General features: G+C 39.3%; 1 protein-coding gene across 4 annotated transcripts; it reads right to left on the bottom strand.

Annotated features, from left to right (window-relative positions):
* MAPK9 (mitogen-activated protein kinase 9) lies at positions 1 to 20,094 on the bottom strand. Of its 4 annotated transcripts, none has more exons than XM_086471083.1 (11): positions 19,973 to 20,094; positions 15,014 to 15,143; positions 13,754 to 13,812; positions 12,617 to 12,755; positions 10,272 to 10,437; positions 9,197 to 9,268; positions 4,494 to 4,676; positions 3,426 to 3,550; positions 2,828 to 2,891; positions 1,101 to 1,176; positions 1 to 175 (listed from the first exon to the last, which is right to left on the bottom strand). In XM_086471083.1, exons 1-11 carry the CDS (start codon positions 20,092 to 20,094, stop codon positions 28 to 30), a joined length of 1,284 nt encoding a protein of 427 aa, XP_086327209.1. In that variant the 3' UTR covers positions 1 to 27. The 4 variants fall into 4 exon arrangements, with proteins under 4 accessions (XP_086327209.1, XP_009956412.1, XP_086327208.1 ...); XM_009958110.2 differs by having other exon boundaries at positions 1 to 170; positions 1,105 to 1,176; XM_086471082.1 differs by lacking the exon at positions 9,197 to 9,268 and adding an exon at positions 8,894 to 8,965.
* Between the last annotated feature and the right edge of the window lie 5,249 nt (positions 20,095 to 25,343).

Here is a 25,343-nt window from a genome sequence, read left to right as displayed (position 1 = left end):
CAAAGTCAAGTCTCCAACCCTGGCTGATCATCGACATCCTTCAAGGGGTCCTGTCAAGGCATCGAGGCTGCTGTCTGTATCTGAGGCCAATGTTTGCTCTGTTGACATGGATGAAATGTCATTGATAGATGATGACTGGGAAGGGCTGGTGTTGCTATTCACTGCTGCATCTGTGCTAAGTAAACCAAACATAATAAAATCTGAGGCAAGACAATATTGCAAGGTACAAACAACCACACTTCTAGGCTCTGAGCATCACTTTCCCCACAGAAATCCTCGGAAAATAAACTGTAGAAAAGCAAGCACTAAGTTCCCTAGCACTTAAAACATGAGGCCAACATTCACAGAACGGTAGGAGTTGGAAGGGACGTCTGGAGATCATCTAGTCCAACTCCCCTGCCAGGTTAGCCTAGAGCAGGCCACACAGGAACGCGTCCAGACGGGTTTTGAATGTCTCCAGAGAAGGAGACTCCACAACCTCTCTGGGCAGGCTGTTCCAGTGCTCTGCACTGTCAGAGTAAAGAAGTTCCTCCTTCTCCCTCTCCGGGGAGAAAGAAAAAAAAAAAAAAAAAAGTATAACAGGAATAGCGACCTGAGCATCAAGAAATCCAACAAATACAGTTCATAAAAGACAGTACAATATTCCAACTACTGAACCAAGAGAGCAGCAGCAAACATCAAGGACTCGATCATGGGCACTAACACTTTGCACTGTTAATTACTTTAAAACAAGGAGCCCTAACGATGTTTAGTCCTGCATGAAAGGCCCTCATTCCGGCAGAGCCACAGCATTCAGTGTAAAAGATGTCGATGCGAGAGGTGATGTAATATGGAATCGATGATTTCATTTGATGACTGAGCCCTTTGGGGAAAAGGCAGCTCAGGGTGTTGGACAAACAAGACTCCTTAGGTCTTCCCACAACTGACTTCATAACAATGAAAGACTACTGCACACAGATCTCCAAGAGCAGATCAGAACCCGCAGTCTCGAACAACAAAACTTTTGCCTACCTGGATCATTAAGCAGGATTTCTTCATTCACTGGTGCCACAGAGCAGCACTACATATCATAGATAGAGGAGAACTACTGAAACAATGACTAACCTGAGGGCTGATCTTTTACCACACCATTCTTGCTCCTTTCTTCCCAATCCATTACTTCTTTGTATATTAATTCTTACAATAGAAGGGTGGGAGGAATGAGAGAAGAGACAGAAAAACGACTGTGAGATCACAGAGGATTTGTACACAATTCACACATGTAAAGGTACAATGACATGGTTAAGGGGCAGCCTGGAAGTACAACTATACAGGTATGGATTTTCCAACTTTTTTTTTTTAATTTTCTTTCTTTTTTAAAGGCCTCCAGCAATGAGTAGAGAATTCTACGGATTTTCTTTACGCATCACAGAAAGACACCAAGCATATACCAAAATCAACATGTTCTATAAGTAGAATAACTATCCATTTAAAAATAACCACCCCATCTCAAACCTTTATGTATACCTATGATGCACTAATAGTAACTGTAAAAACAAAACAAAACAGATTTGGATTTAAAAACCCACTATATGGATAACCCCCATGGAAATTTTACTTCAATTAAAAAAAATATACACAAACAACTTTATTCTTAACAAGTATCTCCATGGATACATTGAGGAAAGTCTGGAAATTCTGAAGTAGCTTAAACAGATTATTAAAATACTGCATGAAAGCCTTTATTTACTAATGAAGTATAATTTTGGATACAGGCACCTGAACAACAACAACAAAAAATGAGAGCTATAACTTTAACGGTGCATGCATTATTGTGTTTGCTATGTCTGTACTATGGTGACGCAAGATGGCTTACCCCAGCCCCTTCCAGAGCAAAAGGATTACTACTGCTGCACAGCATCACGTACACTTTTAAGTTATACTTTCCATTAATTCATAGTAGCTCGTGTACGTACCCATAATCTTAATGTAACTACGAGTAACAATATTTAAATAGAGACATCTTTAATTCCGAGTAACAACATTTACAAATGGATTCAGTTAGATTTAACTGAGCCATTTTTAATTTTCTACCTTGCATTAATCTCAAATAATTTGAAGTGTACCTGTGCAGACATGCCCTAAAGAAAATATATATAAACCAGAATCAATACCTGAAATTTATCAAGCTATTTTACAGAAACGAGTGACTTCCGAAGTACTAAGCAAAGATGTATCTCTCTCACCCTTGGTCCTCTGATGGTAGATGTGCAAAATCTAAACTGCCTCACCACTTCATGATTTTGACTAGCACTATGACATGCAATTGATTTCAATACCACAATGCCATTTATTCTTTTAAGTCAACAGTTTAACTTATTTACTCAATAAATAAGCAATGATGAGGAAAAAACCCAACACACCAAAAAAGCTTTTCTGCTATTTAAGACCACCAAAACAAATTATTAAATATTGTCAAGAGATATGGCTTTGAGGCACATTTCTCTTCCAGAGAATTTTCTATCAAGAAAAAACCCACTGAGATTACAAACACTTAACAACAACAAAATACTCAGGAAATAAAAACGAAGACTGCTGCACTTTGTTGAACAGAGTTGAGGATGCCACACATATGTGTATGTACACATATGCATATGTATATATCTATTCACTCCAAATAAAAACTTTTTCCATTACTGATTTCTTTTCATATTGCCACAAGCAGTACTGCACAAGTGGAACAGTGGGCTCCAGTCAGTTACACAATCCAGCACACCTGTACTGTGAGCCACACATTTAGTAATACAAGTTATTACAATAAATGTCATTTGTCATGCTCACTTTTTACCTTTCCATTCTTCAATTGCATGTTCTCTTTCTTCCAATTGTGCATCATAGATTTGAGGTGGAGGCTACAAGGAAAAGAAAGTCTATAGTGTATCTACTACATCAGGTTAATACAACCAATCGTAACTAAAAAAAAAACCCTAAAAATGGCAGCTTTTTTAGCATTTTGTTACCTTCATCTTCAGCAGTCTATTCCCTATACTTCAAAGACACATTCATTTTACAACTCCAGAATTTGCTTTTCAAGTCCTGCCTCCCACTGAAAGGCTGTTTAAAAGCATCAACGAAAATCAAACTCATTGTAAGGCTTTATGGGGTCTTAGAGAAAGCCCCCTTTTCCAAAAGCCCTCGATCACCACCACACAGGCAACTCTTTCTGCAGTAAAAGGAACTATCAATACCCACTTTCAAAACTATTATCAACTCCACTCCAGCAGCTGTTCTTCGGGTGATTTTGCATCTAACGTGGATCTGAAGGCTTATGTGCAACTTTTGCTAGCCAAGGAATGAGTTCAAAGCATGCTCTTGACTAAAACTAACAGGTATTCTTTAAAGTTATTAGACTGATATCTTAAAATTTATTTTGAACGCAAACTTACAGCTTCTGCTTCAGCTGGATCATACCAGACAGTAATATAAGGATGACGTAAGGCTTCATCTACAGAAATTCTCTTGTCTGGATCTACTACAAGCATTTTTGATAATAAATCTCTAGCTTGGCTGGCTAGAAAGGAAAAATGAAAAGAACAGACATGTAAAAGAGCTGTAGGGTTTAACGTCTGACACAGAAAATGAATACCGGGAACACAGGACACACACTGTAACAGTTCACTGTGAACACAGGCCCACAAACCCAAGCTTTCCTATACAATTATTTTTTATTTTTTAAAAAAAATGAGGTCCCACTCCTTTAGTGTAAATCTTATTTTGCTATTATCCAAAATAAACCCTGCAGCTGACACCAACCAACCTCAATTTTGAACAGCTCTGCTGTTACATGGGTCACAGTTTATTTGGCACCAACTATTGAACATAAACCACACAAACAGTTTCAATAAGCTTTTAAAAATATATCTTGGTACAGCAGTGATCTAATTTCTGTAATACCAAATCAGTTTTTCTTTTAAATGTCTTTCTACACAATAACTGGATACCCATTGTTGCAGTGGCACTTCACTGACATTTCTTTTTTTATCTGAGCGATCGTTGTAATGATGGAACAGGCTATAACAAGTTCTTCTAGGTAAAAAAAAAAAAATATTTAACCATCTAGACAATAAGGTGGGTTTTTTCCATTTTATCAGTAGTTATCCAAAGTCAAAGTATAGCCAAAATGAATTATATGCACACATCAACTAGAAAAAGGTAATTACAAATAACCTCCATGAACGTTCTCTGAAAGAAATACTTGTTATTGTTACTTGACATTATTCAACAGATTAGAATTAAGAGAATACTGGGGACAGGGAAATAGTTCTGTATTTAATGACTACTACTAAGACTTCACAACATGTCATAAACGAAAGAAACAGAAGGTACGCAGCTTCTCATGCTGACACCTATTGCAATAGACATCTTATATTAGTTTTTTTAAACTACATGTACTGCAGACGTTAATTTTAAATTAACATCTTAAAAAAAAAAAAGAAAAAAAAAACTCGCCTTACTTTTTAATTTGTCACGATCAGATTCTGATGGAAATATCCAGTCTGGGAAGAGCTCTTCAAATTTAATACCAGGATATTTTGGCCTGTTTTCTACGTAATTCCTCACTGTAGGCTGTAGTTTCTTCATGAAGTCTGCTGATGGTGTTCCTAATTGTTCAATAACTTTATTCCACTGATCAATATCTGCACAGTATCTTTAGGAAAATCAGCTGAAGAATTTGAAGTCTGCACTACACAAAAATATCACTTAAAGAAATCTGAAAAGTTAATAAACACTTGAACAAAGGACAAATACAAACTTCATTCTAGCATCAACAGTATTCTGAGCTGCCATGCAAAAAGCTAGATTGACATAAAAGTAAGATTCAGGTCTTGTAACCTTAAGGACAGGCCAGAAGCGCTGCACAACACGTTATGCTTAAGTATCTTTTGCTAATTATCATCTCTTGGCTTGTATTGAAAGCAATACTTTTTTACAGTCCAAAAGCAGCTTTATTTGGCAATTGTATCCAGGGCAAAACAACTATAAGGACAGAAAAGAAAGGCTGCTATTGAATCTTCTAAAGTACAACATAAAGAATCTTCAGTGTTGATGGTATTAAATAGGGAAAAATGCATTTAAAAAACCCCTAAAGCACAAATGCATCCCATTCAAAGTAAGGAATTCTGTGCCTATCTCCTAAGAAAATCAGGCTTTGGGTTGTAGGGTTGGGGTGGGGGGGAGGGGGGCGTGTGTGTGTTTTGCTTGGATGGTTGGGGGTTTTTTGTTGTTGTGTTTTGGGGTTGGGTTCTTTTCTAATGTTCAACTTCAGAAGACATTCAAAGGAGTTCTGAGCAGTGAACCCAGATTCCTGTAGGTTTTTAGCAGGTTCTTTTGTTTAAGTGTCTCAACTGTGGTTATACTCAAAGACTACTCTGTTCCTAAATTCAGAATTTAAATATTTCATAGGAATTGCATTTACAAGCCACAAGTTGAAATTGTGCCTCATGTTTGTTCTGGACTGTCCCTTCTCCCTCTTTCAAATCAATGCATTTCCCCTGGATGCGGTGACACTTCTTACAGCAATTCCAGAGGCTGCTCTGAACGAGCCTAATTGGGATAACAAAGCTCATTTATCACACTGAGAAGACACTGCATTAGTATTCCTGATAGTTAAGTTTACTCAGATTTATACTTTACAGTTTCTTCTGATAAAGAATGTGCAATTCCAGCAAGTCTAACCATTGCCCTTGCAAACATTCATAGCTAAATTAACAATCTAGCACTTCAAGCTATCCATTCTCATAGACAGGTTTTGTAACAAAACAAGCTTGCTGCACTTTGAATTAAGATGTATTTAAAAAACAAAGGTGCTTTTCTTTCAGTTAGTGTGCCAAGAATACAACTAGAAATATATGTATAGTCACTGCTTCACACTACGACTTCAGACTTCCGATACAAAGATTGAAAATTATATTTGCTTATTGAATACATTCCAATGGAACAACTATATTAAAATCAAAGTTAAGAAGTCAATATTGTTAACTCTCATGCTAAAACAAAGCACATACAAAGAAAATTTTAACATACATCAGGAAATTTTGTTCCTAGCTGGAAAACTGATTTCTGTGAGATCTCCACCAATCTAGATTCAAGAAGACCCTTTTTATTTGAGTAACTGGTTAGTCAGCTATTCAAACTAAGCGTCCGGTCTATTGCGGTCTCAGAGCACAGGGGGAGGGCATCAAAACTTAATGACCTATCCCACTTTAGTAATAAAAACTGGAGAAACACAATGTCTCAGTTGGATTGCTTCAAAGTGCGTTACAGATACTGAAAATTGAAAAAAAAAAAAATTAAATTCCCCAATATAGGGTTGGGCTTGAAATAAGATAAGCCTCTTATCAGAAACTCAAATAGGAGAAAACCTCAATTTCAATGTAAAGCACGCAGAACATGCCACGTGAATAACCTTGCAACCCGCAGACAAAACTACCCTTCCTGTTCTACTGACCTCAGGGTCAAAAGTAACCACAAGTTTAGCCCATGCCAAGTCTGCCTGCCTACTTCTTGGGACTCTGGAAGAAGAGAAGTTGAAAACAGAGTCCTTATTACAACCACAATAAGCAGGATTTTTCCCAAGCAAGCATGAATCTCCCCTCATCCTTTTTGCATCAGTCAGGCATTCAGTTTCCTTCACCACCTGGGCAGAAGGAGCACTAAAACCACTCTGGTGCTACCAGGCTTTCCATTATTTCATCCTGGGTATCTACATGGCCTGGTTTTTCAACATTTCTCATTTCCAGATCACAGCAACTGCCAGTGGCTCAGGCCTCCATAGCGCCAGGCAGGAGCAGGCTCAGTGCATCCATCGCCCTGGCAACACCGAGCATCTTATTCCACCCAGAGCACTGCTGCAAGTGTCCCCGCAATCCCCGCTGACCGTATGGGAAAAAACAAACGATTGAGCCTAAGAGTAGATTTTCCTCAAGATAGTCAAGGGCACACGATTAGGCGGCAGGCTGAACTTGGTTCCCTGCTCTAAAGCCCCAAATACCAAGGCATTTTAAAAATCCAGGTAAAAACCAAACAAAGAAAACCAACCCCAAAAAACCCCAAGCACAATCAAAAAAACCAAACCAAAACAAACCAAGGAAAGCTTCATGGCCACGCACACCAGCATCGCCCATAAACCCCACTGCCAAAACAATCCTGCACCTGAAGGTAAAAGAAAGTGACAATCCAACTGAAGCAGCTATCACTCTGGAAAAGTTTCAACAACACAAACAGCTAACAGTATTTCACATTAGAGTGAAAGTCTTACAAGTAGTAAAAAACCCTGTAAGCACAGCTATGCACTTTGATAAGACACCAGGGGAGGAGACTCCTTGAAGCATAGACTGGTGAGGCTCCAGTGACCTCCAGAGAACCACAGATGATAACTTGCATATTCAACAAGTATGGACAAAATTTCCTTCATTTATTCATGAATAAATCAAAATAGCCCATGCTAACATGCAGGTGAAAGACACATAACATACATGAAGAATTGTGTTAGGTTGGTCTGAAGGCTTCAAAAGGTAAAACAATAAGTATAGAAAGAAGAAAGGTGGAAAACAAAAATACTTATTTAACAATTAATCATTTGTACTACTAAATAATGCATGATCAACTGCTGAAGATTAGTGTCATGAAATTTAGCATTAAAATTGAAAGTCCTCCTCTATAAGATACAATAGGTGTCTGTGAACGTGTACTTTTAGTGGTGGACTCCACTTTTCCTCGCTGACAAGCAAAAATATTGTACTTTCTTCAAAATCTTGAAGCAGCTATGGCTTCTTATGACCTACAGCCACAACTGGCAGTTGTGACTTAATTACACTGTCTGGATCCTGTTTATTTACTGACCAATTTTCAATGTCTAGTGCTACAACACTACTACTCTGTAAGATATTATTTATAAAGGATGAAATTGGTTTTCCTCCAATTTTAACAATTAGAACTTGATAACGAGTAAAATGTTCAAATTTTGTTTCTAGGGAAATATTCTGAAATACACCAAAATCTTCAAAGAACATTTACTTTACTAAATGATCACTTCTGTTCACTTAATACAGTGAGAAGACTTGTTTGTGATCCAGTGATGTATTAGTGAGATTTTCAATCTCTAAAGCATGAAAGCATATATATGAAGGTGGTGTTTGTTTTTAATACAGTAAAATTTTGTGCAATTACTATGATACAAGAAAGAATTTTATGAAGACAAATCTGAGTCAAAAATATTGGAGGGAGAAATGGAGGAATAACGATCTTACAGAAAAAGTAAGCCCAAAATAAAATTTTCATAGAATGGAAAAAAAACTCCAAAAAGAAAAAAGTTTTATTTTACTATTAAATAATAGCAATAAAAAAAGATTTCTCATGCAGTGTGCTTGCAATCAGGACACTGTTGACCAGCAAGTACTAAAAAGCAAGAAAAAAAAATCTGATTTAAACTCAAAAAATTGTACAAAAAAATTAGTCTACTGTTCAAACAAATAGTAAGCAAAATCCATGCATAGTAAAAAGTAATTTTGTAGGCTTTTGCTTATAACACTTACCTACAAAGAACAAGAGTAAGAAAATATACTTACTGCTATTTATTTTTTAAACCTAACAGTATCCTTTTTTAAGCTACAAAAGCTAAAGCTCTTAATATAAGTTCTATGGATTCAACCAGTACAAATTACATTAAATAAAGTCTACTAAAAATAAAATGGAAAGCTCAACAATTTGGTTAATGACACTAATTTCAAATAGTACAGTAGATCTATTAAAACATATCAAAAATATTGTTTATGCTTTTATACTTATACAGATCAAAATAATTGTGTTTCTGTTGGAAGTGGAATGGGATTCAAGGATGACTAGGGAAGGATACGATCAGTGCCTTGGAATATCACACAACCTTTCACCAATTCTCCCATGATGCACCCAACTGACCAGATATCAACTGAAAGTAAAAATGAAATGATCAAATTATGAAGTATCATGAACAAAAGTGAGGAAAACAAACAAAAACATCTAGCATCTACCATAAAACACAACAATGTGGAAAAATCAAACCGCTAACATGAATTTTCAATCATATCAACACCAACCGACTGTTGCTAAATTCTGTTATTAGCATTTTGTAAAATATAATCAGTGTTTGCATTTCTGAAACGACCATGAAGAAGGATACAATCTCTTCCTGGGAACAGGACTTTATGGAGGACCATTTCTGCCATAATGCACCCAACAGACCAGATATCCACTATCATATGTTAGGTGCAACAAGGACAAAAGATTAAAGAGGTTTTTTTAAATACCACAAGTATTTATTCGTAAGCTCACACTGTATTCCTACAGATAAATTATTTTTTGTCCCATCCAGCACAGCCTCTACTAAAGTTCTGATCCACATCAGCACTGGCCGTACAACAAGCTGCCTTGCACATTAATGAAAGGTTTGTTTTCCTTATCAGTGGCCCAGCAAGGTCCTCAGAGTCCCTTGTTTTACACAGCCAAAGTTACACGTCTACAAAAAGCACGGTACCCCCAAGCCCCTGTGATAAAGTGGAAAGATGCCCTAGCACAAAAGTCCAGAGAAGGCAGCGTATTACTCCACAGCTAGTAAAAATCAAAAGGTAAAACCCCAATAATGGAAGGCAAAGACAATTTCCTTGCCAGCAATTTTGTTGGCTGAATGTTCAACATTATAGCTGTGTTGTTTTAATAATATAATACCCAGCCTCTTTGAGTGTTATGCAGATTTAAGAGAGTATAAAGCATGGTTTATGATAGGGATCTGAAACAGATTTTAATAATCAGAGATGCAAAAGGGAACAGATTGTTGGAAGAAGATGCTTCAGAATAAAATCACATTGATAAAAGTTTATTGTTTATATAGTGATGGTTGTTGTTTGGGTTTTTTTTTTTATATCATCCAGCATAAATGTCTCAACACTTTTTTGTAGACTAAAAAAAAAAAATGGCAACAAGACAACAGGACAATACATGAAAAGATAAAACAGTAGCAGGGGAGAGGGAGCAGTATACATTACATGGAGATAGGCACTCAAAGCAGAAACCTATTATATTCTTCAAAATTGTTAGTGTCATTTCTGTTATTTCCAATACCATGGTTTACACACTTTGACAACAGACATGGCGGGGGAAACCAGCCCGCTCTCCCTCCCTCCCCCTTTTAAAGCTGTTATGTTCTGAGACAGATAAGCTTTAGACAAAAGATGTAAAGCATTACTCCAGCAACTTACCATTCTCTTTATATCCCATTCCAAGGATAACCTCTGGTGCTCTGTAATACCGCGTTACTACATATGGAGTCATCATAAAGTTAGTACATGCTGTTCTCGCCAGTCCAAAATCAAGGATTTTGAGCGTACAATCTGATTTTACTACTATGTTGCTGGGTTTCAAATCCTAACAAGAAATTACTGCAGTTAAGGAAGGATCAACATACAGAATAACCCACATACCCACTCCGCAGTCCATATATGTCACCAATACATTCATTAACAACTGCATATTCCTGCTCTGATGTATTTGCTTATTTATATATACACTAGAGACAAGTTAAATGCTGCACAGCTAGGTACTAAAAAAAAAAAAAAAAAAAAAAAATCAAGGAAAACCAGAATCAAAGTTGCCTGGAGAGTTTTATTTTACCTATTTGTGCACTGACAGTACAGCCAGTTATATAATGGTCTGTATACATACATATATATATATGCACAATGTGTACATATATCTGCTTCCTTTAACACATTAAGTGGACCTATTTTGAGTATGAGTAGTTGCACAGTAAAGGACACTGTGTTCCAAATACTGTCATTATTTGAGCACAGATCCTAAAGACAACATCAAGAATTAGTCAAGTATCTGTAGGAAAAGGAGTATTCCAACATAGAAAGCACTAACAAGTGTATTTGTTAATGAGAGATAAGCCACCTGCATTATAGTGATCAGCAAATTTCACAGAATTATAGTGCAGTGAAAACACAAAGTTACCCACTGAGTGAAGAGAAAAATAAAATACTTTAGGAGATATCCCTCATGGGAACAGTCGTCAATGCACCCAAAGGAACACAGTCAAGGAAAACTATAATAATTGGCTTTTATTCACAAAGTACCAGAAGTAGCCAAATTACCGACGTGCAAGTACATTTAATTCTGCTCAAATGCTTGACTTAGTTTCAACCACACGAACCACGTTCTCAGGTACAGAACTTCTTTTTCTTAAAGGAGATGGGGACATGCAAATAGTTGACGTGTTTTCATGTTTCAGGAAGGCAACAGATCTTCTGCAGAATGTTACTGAATTTAATCTGGTCAGAGACTCTTTGAGCAGCTTCTAGATACAATTCCTACTACTCCATTCTTTCTGAACTGTCCCAGCTCTGTTCCTTTCCTACCCTGATTTCTTTTCAAAAAGAAATCTCTCAATCTAATGAAGTTTCCACTCCAGAAAGGTTAATTTGCTTTGGTCCCAAACTAACCCAACCTAACACTCACCACTTCAGTTTCTCCATTCAAATAAACTTCACACCTCTGTTTAGCTATTCACAGTGTGGTTCCTCTTATTGCCCATTTTCTTGTTCAACCAGTATCAGTTCTGTCTGACCACTCTGTCAGCTCCTGCAAGCTCAAGTTTCTCAGCAAATACTGTGTTTCCCCTTTAGCTCCAAATCACACTGAACATGTGAAGTGGAGTTCAGCTGGAGTTCCAGCCCTCCTTGCTTCACTCTCTTTCACACCTAATCCATAATTTTAGGAAAGCTCAGTACCAAGACTATCTAGATACAAACTTAAGCTAACTATATGTAAATTCCTTGCTAACACCACAGGATTTTCATGGTAGACTTTTTCAGCGAAGTAAGGAAGTAGATCTGTTGTAATTTATACAGCTTCTCAATTATGTTTGTGTTGAACATAAAAGCACATTAAACTAGAACTGGATAGAGTTTTCAGCAACCAGGCAAAAAAGAAAGAAATTTAAAAGGCAAGCGTGTCCAGGAAGCAGGGGAAGAAAAGGAAAGCAACAAAAACGAAGCAGAACTGTCAAACAGACTAGCCATGAAATAAAAATAAAGAACAGCAGCAGAACAACAGAAGTAGAGAAGTATATGAAGTCTGCATACGACTTCGAAATTCTGATCATTTACAAACATTACTTTTCAGAATCACAGACTGGCTGAAGGTGGAAGGGATCTCTGGAGGTCACCTGGTTCAACATCCCTGCTCAAGCAGGGCCACCTACAGTCAGTTGCCTAGCACCATGTCATATGGCTTTTGAATATCTCCAAGGGTAGAGACAAATATTACCTTTTAAAGACTCATTCTTTACTAGTTTGAAAGGTCCACAGATACACGTTTTATCTTTTAATCAGTTGAGCATTAGTTAAATCCATGGAGCTAACCTGATTTAAGATCTATTTACAATACAGTTTTTATCTTTGAACCAAAAACAATCTTCAGGTTTAATAGTATTCTTATCAATGAAAGAAACAAACTTATGAAACAGCAACCCCTTGCCTTCCCCCCGTTCCATAAGAACATCTGTGTTCATAAAGTGTATTGTTAATGACCTAATACTACCTACTCTGTGGATGATACCAGCTGAGTGGAGATGTTTGATACCACATAGCATTTGGTAAAGAAGATAAGACATTCTTTCATGATCCAATTCCATATGAATAACCTGGCACAAATTTGCATCCATCAGCTCCATAACCAAATATCTAAAGCACAAGAAAGAAAGCATTAAGAAAACCTGAGTGTTACTTTTCATATCAGGTTTAAGCTCAGCACGAGAGACATTTAATAAAAGTCAACTCTTTGCTAACATAAGTGTCAAAAAGGTTATGATTAAAAAAAAATGCATGACCATAGTTTCAAAACTAAATTATCTATTCAAATAGTCTTACTATTAAAAACTAAGTGTTCAATAGTCCATCACAAGAGATTAAATTCCATTAGTTTTATAAACAGTAATACAGAAGAGTAATTCTGAGTTTATGCAGCACAGAAAACTAACACTGACTGAAGTTGATGCAGAAATCGCAGATATTGCAATATATCAAAAAATAGCCTTCCTTTCACTGTATTTTAAGTTTTAAAAAATAAGAAAATTAAGAAAAGTACAGTAAGAACTAAGAAGGAATGATCCATTTTCAAGATAAAATATCATCTGCTTACCCGCTTCAGACACAAGGCATTTACCCCAGAAGCCCATTCACAAACCACAACAGTATATTCACTGGAACCTACGAACACCCCACCAACCAAATCACCATGAATCCTTTCTAGACCAGTTGACACAGCTTGCATGAAAAAGAAATATATTCAGTTCTTAACTAAGGCCAAAGATACTGCTGTGACTTGTATGGCAAAAAAAATGGTATCAGGTTATCCAGACCAAGCTATTACCCTGCGATGACCCATTTAGCTAAAGGACAATGCACACAAACCAGATGCATATGCAATCAGCACAGGCAGATAGATGAATAAAAGGTAAATAACCTTTTTTTTGTTTCCCACTCCCATCTTATGCATGTAGTGAAACAACTTTTTTGGTCTTTCTTAAAGAAATCTAGGAATAAAGACTAATTAAATGCTCAACTCAGCTTTCAGCTACCCTCTATTTTCAAAGTGTGAAGTCTGTAGGATACTGGAAATACAGCTCCAGGGTTTAGGCCAGTATTTGTCAGGAAAACGAAAACAAAAATCTAGTACTTACACATCCTGAAATTCTTCTAGTGACTTCTGTGGTGTAAATACATTTAATAAGCTAATTATCTAGAAAATAAAAATGAACATTAGAAGAAACTTTCGATTTAATTCACATAAAAATCCACTATTGCAGAAATTACTATTCAAAAATCAAATGCACACTGTTACTATATACAATTTGAATGTTTCTTGGCTTCACTTAATTCACATGTGCTGAGAAACTGCCAATTCAAAAATAGTTCTAAACTGCAGCATGTATGCCAAAGGAACTACGACAGGACAAAACCACTTTTTTTCTTTTTAAAGTTATATGACACCTTCTGTCTCCCTCCCAAGTGCCTGAAATATAACCTGTTTTTCCCCATAAATAATAATCTCTTATTTTAAATCACATGTTGTACAAGAAATTTTAACCGAGGCTGTCCAACAACACGTACACAGAGGTGCCCCATGCCATCCCATGAAACTTAGATTATGATGTACTATTTCCAGGAGAACTGCTAAAATTACTGTACTGCCATCCTTAATAACCACCTTGCTTTCATTCTGCTACTTCTGGACTTCACCAAAAGCTTACTTAAAAATCAGTCCTAAAAGGCTAATTCGCTCCAAGAGTTTTGAGACCTGAGTGTACAATTTCAACGATCAGCAATGTTTCTAGTTCATGTTAGTATCAGAACAAAACAGTCACCTAAACTCATATATTCTTGTACTTGAACACTGAAGTATTGACACGAAGGCTTGTTATTTTAGGAGGTTCAGAGATTTTAAAATATATACATATTGTCCACAGTATTTCACTTCTCTTTACCAACAAATTGTCAAGACACTGCTGCATTCCTGCAAACCCTACCAGTTAAACCTGTATTTAATAAAAATCTTGTCTGAGCTCAGAAAATTTAACTACAGTGCAGTAACAAGAGCCAAACCCACAAACAAACTCAGTGCCAAACTTTGCTTTGCTGCAGTACGACTTAAAAAGGCAAATGCACTACAGCAAGGCCAGCTCTATAAAGCCGACACTGATGGTAAACCTATACCAACAACGCAGCAAAAACCTCCTCCTCTTGGCACTTCTACTCCAAACAGCTCACCCAAGAACTTAACCATACATTGGGGAGAACTGCACTACCCACAGCAAACCTTTCCAGTCTTTCTCTCACAATTTTTCCATTACTTTGATTACTAACAGCAAATAAGAGAGCAAATCGTGAGCTTTTTTGACAACTTACAGTAACGAGGGAGAGAAATATAAAGCCAAACTTACATTTTTGTGATTGACGCATTTTAAAAGAACAAGCTCTCTGTAAGCCCTTTTTGCGTGGGTTTGATTCTGAAAAGGACGACTCAGCTTCTTTACAGCAACATTTATTCCAAGGACTGTGTCAAACGCAGCACTAGAAGTTTTCAAAGACAAACAACTTAAGTTGAAGTCTATTTGAGGGAGAGGAGGCGGCAAAAGGGAGACATGAGTGAGGAAAGAAATCAAGATTTGAGATAAAGCATATCCACCAAGCTGTTGACACTAAATTAATCTAAGTGTCATTTAGAAAAGGAACATAACTTCAAAGCTATGCATTCTTTAATAAATACAAATAGGTTAAACACAAGCCACTGACACTCATCAGAAGTCTTCCTGCCCTACTTTCTGTCTTAAGACTGAATCTGCTGACTCAAGACTCACATCCAAAATTGCAAGATCTAAAAATATTTTAAGTTTATTTGAAATCAAGAAGCACTTCAGTTGCCTAATCTGTATATTTGGAGTATTTCTTTGGACACTTTGTTGCTGACTGACAATCATTCGGTATTTGCAACAGAAATTTCTCTTTGAGAGTCACAGCCATGTCTTCACGATCCATTCTGCAGGCATCAGTACTGTCCTTTACATGGATAGTTTACAATTATAAACAATTGTAGTGCCTAGCAGAATGTTACATTTATCATCTGGTTTTGTAATAAATAAATAAATAAATAAATCCATTGAATTGACAAATATGGAAAACTCAGATTGCAGGGAGCAATGCAAGAGTTTAAAAGTGAACATGACCATTAATTTTACCCTGTTTTTCAGTTGTGCTTGTTCCTTCCCTCTGCAGTTTGAGGTCGAGGTGTCAACTTACTTTAATAGCTGTAAGAATCTGAAGCTAAATTATCTGTATATGCAGAACAAGACTAAACTGGGAATATTCCTCATTACTAAAACACAGACTATTCGGCAAAATATATGTGAATTCATACCACAAACTACTGAAGAGTTCCAATCTTTAAATAGTTACAGTTCTAAATAAGCATTCCCACATTATTCTATTTCCATTTAATGTTATTTTCATGCTGTAAGAAAGAATTCTCATTCACCTGTATTTTCCAAGCATATTTAAGCTCTTTGTGAGCTCCACCCCTATTCTCATCAAGATATGTACAATACCGGACTTATAAGCATCATCACATTATAGTACTCTTACAAAAAGTACAGCTCCCCTAGGATCACAACAACACTCAGATTATATGAAGTTTACCAGCACCAAGTCACTGTTTTCCCTACTGGAAAAGGCAATACCACCACAAAGCAGGGCTCACCCATGAGACGTGTTTTCTTGGAGGCATGTCCCAAATTACACGTCCCAAATTTGAGCCAATGTGTCACTTGCACTAAAGGCTTGCTAATACTTATTTCAGCTTAGGTCTGTGAAATATGCAAGTCATTATTCAATGACACAATCACTCTCAGATTTAAAGCCTTTATGTCTGTGCAAAACGAAACACAAAATGGGAGGAAGGCAACAGGCCAGACAACTGGAGAAACTATTTTCCTCCCAAATATGAACGCACTCAGGTTTCAGCATTCACTTCACCCAGAAGACGTTATATGTAAATTAAAGTTTTGCATCTGTTACGGACTTTAATGACAACTGGGAATTAGTATAAAATCAATAACCAACAGGGTCTGGCATGGTTAGCTGTTCAAGTCAATCACAGGTCAGCAGTGGACATTGGAGCAATTTTAGGGGAAGCGTCACTTTGTGGTCTGACAAATCAGGTCTGCGTCAAGGCTCAGCCTGAGCACATATGAAAAACTCCACCTGAACCTCTTGGTTTGCTCATCTACATGGAAGTGACTGACATTGGGGCCCAAAAAACCAGTTGTCTGCTACCAACACAATTCAAAAGGAAGAGTTAAAAACAGACTGGCAAAAGGAGAAAAAAAAAAAAAAAAAAAAAAAAAGGTAAAAAATTGTGTGAGCATGCATTTAATTTATCAAGGGAAAAAAAAAAATATAACATCTGTTACCACCAAGGCCACACTTCTAAATATCATGTGATTTTACATAAACGAACAAACAAAAAAAAAATCATGGATGTAATTGGTGTTAAATTTCTTTCCCCAACCCTGCTCATTTGAATTCAACAGAGACTTTTTCATCATGGCAACTGTTTCAGGCACAGATTTAAAAAAGAAAAGGCAGATTTGTCAGTCTACTCAATTATCACCTTGGGTACTAACAGAATGCCTACAAATTATTTCAGTGTTTGATATCACAGAAGAATCTCAATGTCTACCCCATCATGTAACAGTGATTCCACTTTGATCACAGCGAATTGTAATAGGGTCCTCACTGCACTTGTGATTGCTCTGCATCTTGAGCAAACATTTGAGTAGTGATGCCACATACGTGATGAAAATATTAACAAAACATTATGACCTAAATTATAGCAGGAAATCACACTTCATTTCTGTAGGCAAATGACTTTTGCTTTGAACTGCAGTACGCTACTACTACGGACTCTTGCTCTGTCAGTCCCGTTTCGCTAACTCTTTCCTTACTGTCTAAACAGGAGCTTGCAAACCGAAACAAACTTATCCCAACTGTTTCTTCAACTGCAACTGTAAATAAAGTTATCAACACAGTCAAAGCTGTGCTATTTATAAGATCACTGTTTTGCAGCACTGCAGGACAAAAGAAATTTGCTGGGACAGAAAAATCAAATTCACTAGAAACTTTGAAAATCAAGGACAAGAAAGGACAAAAGGTGTCAGGAGGTCGAAGACAAAAACTACTTCAAAAGAATAGTTTTGTGCAAATCATTATTTAGTCCTAAATAGATTATAAGACTTCAAATGTATTAATACTTAGGAGCAAAGGAGAGAGGAAAGTCCTGTATAAAAGTATATTTTGTACATAAAATACAAAAAATATATCCAATTTCCCTCCTAGCCTGTTTGCAGTACGAGCTAGAAATACCCTCTACATAACAACTGAATTGCTTTTTCATCTTCCTAGATATTCCATTTATCACTTTTCCTAAGCATGTATTTGTAAAACTACTTATTTTCCTACGTTTTAATATCAAAGAAAAAACTAAGCAAAAGCAATACCAATGGAGTTTCCCATTAAAATTTTGAGAAAGACATAGCAAAGTTCAGACCTCTCCTAGCTAAAGCGACACGTGGTATTAAAATTTCTCACCAAAAAATAAAATCCACACACAAAACTCCAGAAATATATTTCCTAATTTTTGTGGTAAACACTGGATGATAAAGAAAAAAAAAAAAAAGACACCCCCATCTGCATGTCACACTAATGACTTGACCATTTTTCCAGTCAAACGTGACAAGGTAGCACTCATCTTACACTGTTTTCTACATTTTACATCCTAGCACTTTGTATCTTTCCTTTGTGTACTGCAAGGAATTTCAGGAGAAATTAAGATTTTGCACGTTCTTCAACTTGGACACAGTTTTCAGATATTTCACAAGATGATGAAAATTTACGCGATGTTTCACTCCATTTTTCCATAAATCAAGTATTAACAAAACAAGTCAATAAATCAGATCATTTCTCCTTCCTCCCAAAATGCTGACCTTAACACTACCCTAACTTCATTTTGAAGCAGACACCTAGTTTAAGTCACATAGTTCAGAAACGCACTACTACTAATGAAAGGAGGAACACCCTAAATTCCTGCATGCCATCTGGAACAAGCATAAGTTTAAGAATATTTATACCTGGAAAATGTTAGCACTATATGAACTCTTACCCAAACACTAATAACCAAGATCTAGTGTACCTATCCACTCATCACTCAACCCACCAAAGAAGAATGAAATATATGTTCTCATTTTGCTCATTTTTCATCTATTAGCAGAGCAACAGGGTTATCTATATAATTTAAAAATAAAGGCATGTTCTCACAAAAATACACCCTTTTCCTACATATGTAACTTATTACGGCTATGAAAAGGCCAAAAAGACACGGGCAGGTTCTGTATAAGGAGTTGCTCACAATACATGAGTCATCGCACTTATTCTGCAGAATTTATAGATGAAGAGAAACTGCAGACTGGATTTAACAGATGAACAGCCCACCACGTGTTGTGATTAAGTCTAATATTAGAGAGTTCCCGAGCATATCTGTTTGCTCTCCTGCGTATGGAATTAAAAAAACGCATCAATAAACATTTCTGCTGTTACCAAGTAAGTTTTGCCCAACAAAATGCGGGCTGCACTAAGCCGTGTAGAATGGATTGCTGCAGTCTAAAAAATATTTGAAAGTGTTTACCTTTAGCTGGCCCAGAGGTGTGGTGCCATACAAGAGACTAAGGTTCAGGATCAGACTAACGACTCTCACGTCCTGGGCCACTGGAGGCTGGACACATAGCTGAGGTGACACACCAAGGAAGAGCCGGCCAGCCCAACCCCTCACACAGCATCCCTTTCTGGTTAATCCATGGAGTGACAATGACACTGATTTGCCTCATCCTGCCAGTTAATGGCAAGGCACTGCATTGATGGCTCCTAGAAATGGACAGGAGTGATCGGGAATAAAAGGGGGGGAAGAAAGGGGGCCATGATGAAGAAACGAGTAAAACCCAGAATCGCTCACCATCGCATTGTCATACCTTACACTGCAATATCATAACTACATGGGGAATGTGAGAACTAGAAACAGAAATAAAGTGGTTAATGAGAAGGAAACTTGTTGACCATTTTAATTTATGCAGTTATACAAATATCAATCTTCCCCTAAAAGCAAAACAAAACAAAAGGTTTGCACATGAACTACAGCAAGCAGGTGTTTTACAATTTATTTAGTCCATAACCCTGTAGCAAGAGATAGAAATTGACATCGGTATTTTACATTCTGGCACCTCTATCAGGAATACATTCAAATTTTGTTCTATATTTATAGCTTTTTATAATTAAACAAAGTATTTTTTACTCACCAAACAATGCCCTGTGCCCCTGATCCTATGGGCTTCAATTGCTGGTAACGTTTTAGTACAGTGAATGTTGAATCTGCAACTTGAACACTGTAAAACTGACTATCACATTTACTGTCACTCATGGTGTAGTGTCATGTAGTCTTCTCTCAAGGACCTGGTAACGTTTTCAAGATCTTAAAGAAAAAGAAAGAAAACAAATGTTCAATCTCTCACTAATTTCAGGCAGACAAGATGGAAAATATATTATACATATTTTAATACATATGAATTTTTCAATAGCACACCATTAAATAACCATTCTTTCAACCTCGTGTATTACCACTGCTAATGAAAAATACTTGCAGACAGACAGCAATAATCACAGCCTTCACAGCTTTAAGTAAATGCATGTTCCTATTCCAATCCTTAAAACAAAAAGCAGATAAGTAAACAACTGTAAAAACAAACAAAACCACCCAAATCAAACAACTCTACTCCTTGAAGGCTACTCCCTAACTTGGATTACTACTATGTGCTAGGACTGTACTAATTGAAAAAAAAATAATCATAAATTATGTGTTTTGAACACTGGTAATGCAGATAAAAGCAACAGGAGACACCCATGGAGTCCATGGACATAGAAGGAAACAGAGTTTTAACAAAAGAGTTGGTTACAACTGCAAAAGAGGCTCAAAACAGAACATCTGCCCCCAAAATCCCCATGGCTGCTGCAGTTTCTCCAACATCCCTTTCAACCTAGTTCAGTAGGAAAATTCGAGCAGGGCTTTGCCAGGCAGCCCTTCCCTGACCCATACTGATTGCAATCCAGTCTCCCTCCCTTTTTAAACACACCATAACATCCTAGGCTATCAGTTAGTGTACTTAAAAGTCCTACAAGAATCAAGAGTTTTGTGCTACAGTTTGAAAGAGTCTTTCACACCATGACAGAGAATAAGTTACATCCATCTGTCACGAATGAATTAGAGGTAGGTAATTACATCAGAGAGCAAGGTAATGGACTAAACCTCTTTAGCTCTGAAGTGCTCCGTTAACGAGAGCACAGACCTCCAGCTTTCCTGGGCCTTCACCCCTCTTTCAAACCTCACAAGAAAATTACCACAGTAATTACTGAAGAGGTCTCTAACAAATTCTCCCATGTTTAATTTCACATTCACTATGACGGATAGTGTCATTACAGCCCAGAGTAAATTGCACAGTCAACTGTTCCCTGAAACGGGAAATGAAAGCAGATCACCTTCCCCCGGAGCAGCTGTCCTCCCCACCGGCTGTACAACGTCCGTGTTAGCTAAAGAAGGAGCAGCCAGTCTCGCTCCTCTGCCGGCCTACAGAGTATTTGTCAGCCGATGCAAAACAGAAAAGCCTCAACAGCAACCCAGAAGCCCATCCTAGAAGGGCATACAGCCACACGAATAGCTTTTGGTTGCTTCAAGAATTAGAATTTGGACCTCTCTCCTCCTAGGCGCACATAGGAGGGAGCAGCCTCTTTTCCACAGCTTAAGCCAGCAGACGAACTCCAAGAAATCTGCAAGTAAAACAGGTGGAAGCCCTACAAACCCTAATAAAGACTGGGTTTAAACTGAACCGGTAATGGTCAGTCTTAAGGGATTCTCAAGAAATGCCTGCAGTCCCTTTTGCCTTTAGTTTCTCAAAATCTGAGCAGCATTTTAAGAAGTAGATATTCAACTCTGCCATCTCTGGCAGCAATTTAGACAGTAAGTTTACTTGACACGTCCTCTTAGAAGCTTGAGAAAAAAAGCAGAGGAGAAAGGATCAGCCAAAGGGAAAACATGAGCCACCAACTTTCTGCCTCTGTCACAGCAGCACTAGGGGCGAGAAAGAGAATTACATCTCCTATGCAATATTTTTAGGGGTAGTCAGATGCAGTTCCACAATCAGCTCACACTAATGTGAGACCAAAACAGTGCCTTAAGAGGCATTCTCAACCCTTCCTACTACATCCCAGGAAAAAAAAGCACACTCTTCTTCCCGACTGTTTCCGACTCTTTCTATTACTCCAAAGCTGTGGACTCTGAGGTACCAAATTTTTTGATGAATAGTCCCTGAGCAGACATGGTATTTCAGTGAATCTTCATACACTGGAAGAAAGGCACAGCTGGAAGGCCAAGATTCTATTTCTGAAAAAAACTTACACAACAAAACCAAAAAAAAGTATAGAGTTTCCATAAGCTGAGTACGAAGTTAAAGACCTGTTAGTTACCCAAGAACTACACTGTACCTCTGAATGGGTTAATGAAACACTTTTCTGTAACAGAGATCATAAAGTAGGGGAAAAGGAAGTTATCTTGAACCACAGAAACACTTCCTTTAAGGAACCTTGTCTGCACCAACCATCTTTTAAAAATCACTTGGAGATCAGGTTAAGCTCTTTAGACAAGACCCAAAGAGGGAATCAAGCATCACAACACACAAGTTTTATGTACTCTGACCTCCCTTGCAATTCACCGTTCTAATCACCCGGCCTCTCCATAAGCTGAACCCTAATTTTTACTTGGGCTGCACTGCTTGGATGCATCAGGACATGCATTATTTCAGACATACACATTAACGTAAAATCGGGTGCCTAAGGATTGTAGCTGTGCACAAGATTTCAGATAATCTATTTCGAGGGCAAGATCCCCTAAATAAAAACAGATTTCCCACTGGTCAACAGAAAAGTGTATGTGGCAAATAAGTTTTTTAATCCTGAGCTGTTAGTCTCCCACCTGAAATAATTTGATTCATCCCTCCAGCTAACATACTCCACACTTCTCGTATACAGGAATTGTTTGGAAGCAGGTATTGCTCCCATTTCTGAAATATAACTTTTCATTTATGGTTTCCCAGCTGCAGCTGCACCAAACAGGACGAGCAGCAAATGTAGAAGTCATCAAACACACTTCTACTTATTGGTAATAGCATGTTACTGAATCACAACGTTTCAAGATTTTTTTTTCTATTTTAAAGCATGCACAAGTTGCATATAAATTAAGTGTTGTTTTGTTTGGTTGGTTTTTTTAAATACAACTTGCTTGTACAATGGCGGAAATTTAAGAATCACAATGCTGACTGAGCACATCATACGCAGTAAACTTACAGGAGTGGTTTTCAACCTGTAGCTCATGAAAGATAACTAAAAAAATAACCAACACACTAAACCTACCATCAGTAGGGCTTATGAGTTGTTATATGGAATTCCACTATGAAATTTTTAGAAGTTAAAAGCAACTGCACCATAACATACATCCTGTATTAAACAGTCACTTCTCTAAAAAGTTATTTATTAAAATGGCAACTTATTATTAACCAGACCTGTCCTCTGGATATCTTCAATGCCAAAGCTTCTTAAACGAACAGGTTGTAGCAGTTGGGAACACATTCCCAGGGTTGTTTTGGTTACAGAAATGTTATTATTGGCAATGAAGCGTAAGAACATCAAGAAACTTAGCTTGACTTTTTTAAGCCTCAAGCTTAAATTCTACTGCTGACAGAATGAATAGACAATGAACATACATATCTTTATGAAAAGCTACGGGAATTCTGCACAGAAAGTCTCCCCCCATTCTCTTATTCACCCTCGCACGTGCACGTCAAATTCAGGTGTGCTCTCTTAAGGACCACTATCCAATAGTGTTGGTTTGTGGTTTTTTAATCTTTAGAGCAATATATATCAACAGGTACGAGTCTAACTACAAAACCACACTGAGTTACCTCCTACCCTTCTACTCAAAACCGTAGAACAGTCTTTTACAGAGGGTAAGTGTAGCAAAGCAGTAGCTGAGTAATGTCACTGTGTTTCAGAAGAGTTTAGCGGCACTCTGTATCTGTTTAGCCCTGTGGAAAGTCGACCGTTTTCTTCAAGCAACCCAAACTGCTACTGACCACAGATTTTACCAACTACCTGTCACGGTACCATTCAGCCGTTAAGCACACGCTGCGGACAGGCGCTGGGTGTATCTCAGCGCCCCTGCCACGGCAAGTTGGTGGAAAGAGGGAAAAAGTTTAAACGTGCATCTGCTGTAACCGATTACGCTGTTGTACAATTACGTAACAGCCGTGTAACTGAGCTCCAGCACTGCTGGCATCTCTTCTAAAACTTCTGCTGAGGACCTGCTGCGGCTCACGGGAAAGCTCAGGTTCGCTCGCATCGCATCGGGAAGGCGCGCAGCACGGGCCTTCCCCTCGCCTCGGCCGCCTCCCTCCGACCCTCTCCGGCCGGGGGGCACTTCCAGGGGACGCCGAGCGCCGGCCCGGCCGCACTCCGCGGCACCGACGGGGCGGCACCCCGGCCCCCGGCCGCTCGGCGCGCTGCCCTCGCCGGAGGACGCTGGGCAGGGGGCGATGCCGCCCCGAGCGGGACACGGAGCAAGAGGGGAGAAGGCGGAGGAGAGGCAGCGCAGCGGGCGCGCCTCCCGCCGGGAGCGGAGCGGTCCGGGGCCGGTGGCGGCACTGCGGCACAGGGAAGGGCGGGGGGCTCGGCCAGGACAGCCCCGCAGGAGAGGCGCGGAGGAGGAAAGGGGCCCCCAGCCTTGCCGCGCCGCTGGTGTCACCCCCCCGCCTCCCTCCCGCTCGGCCGGGCCCGGGGCAGCGGCATGCGGGGAAGCCCGGCTCTGCCCGCGCCTGGGCGGGCGGGGCCCGCGGGAGAACCCGGGGACTCCGGTCGCCACAGGGCCGGCCCCGCGGCCGGGAGCTCGTCTCGCTCCAGCTCCGGCCCCGCAGCCCGCAGAGCCCCCCCGCACGGCGGCCTCCCTCACCGTCTCCTCCCTCGGTCGAGGCTTCGGCGGGACCGGGCGCGGCGCTCGCGGGCCGCGACCGCCTCCGGCTCCAGCGCGCAGGGCTGCCCCAGCCACAATGGCCTCCCGGTGCTCCACTCAGGCCGCGCCAGACCTGCGCCCGCTGACTGGCAGCCGCTCAGCCCAATCGTAGCCCTCTGCCGGCCAAGCTCGACCAATCGAGCTCCGGAGGCGGGACCTAGTAGCCGCTATATAAGGGAGGGCGGTGAAGGACTGCAGTGGAGACAGGGAAGTTCAGGCCAATCGGGCCGCGGCCTCCTCCCCTTGGCGTGATGTCATCATCACACGTCAACTTGTCACCATATTTATGATGTCACCTCACAGCAGCGCCTCGTCATGAGGTGCCGTGGCACCAATCCTGGCTGCCGGGGGGGGGGTGTGCTGTCGGTTCCTGGCAGCCGCCCCGCTCCGTGAGGGGAACACCTCCCGCGCACGGGAAGCCCTCAAGGCGTCACACACTGGCGGCCTGGCCCAGCACCACCGCAGTCACCTCGCACCCGCACTTTGGGGTGACACTGGAGTGCCCAGTCCCACGGTGCACGGTCCTGCAGCTGCGAGCCCTGACCCGTCCGGTCGGTGAT

Source organism: Leptosomus discolor, chromosome 10, assembly GCF_034619465.1.
Source record: "Leptosomus discolor isolate bLepDis1 chromosome 10, bLepDis1.hap2, whole genome shotgun sequence".
NCBI lineage: Eukaryota > Metazoa > Chordata > Aves > Leptosomiformes > Leptosomidae > Leptosomus > Leptosomus discolor.
Note: the sequence above shows the minus strand (reverse complement) of the source record. Positions and strands in the feature narration are given on the sequence as shown.

Coding starts and splice junctions, on each gene's coding strand:
- MAPK9 (XM_086471083.1), bottom strand. CDS start 20,094: ATGAGTGACAGTAAATGTGATAGTCAGTTTTACAGTGTTCAAGTTGCA. Junction 4,677..9,196: donor CCTGTTCCCAGGAAGAGATT/GTATCCTTCTTC, acceptor GATACTGTGCAG/ATATTGATCAGTGGAATAAA. Junction 2,892..3,425: donor ATCCAGCTGAAGCAGAAGCT/GTAAGTTTGCGT, acceptor TTTTCCTTGTAG/CCTCCACCTCAAATCTATGA.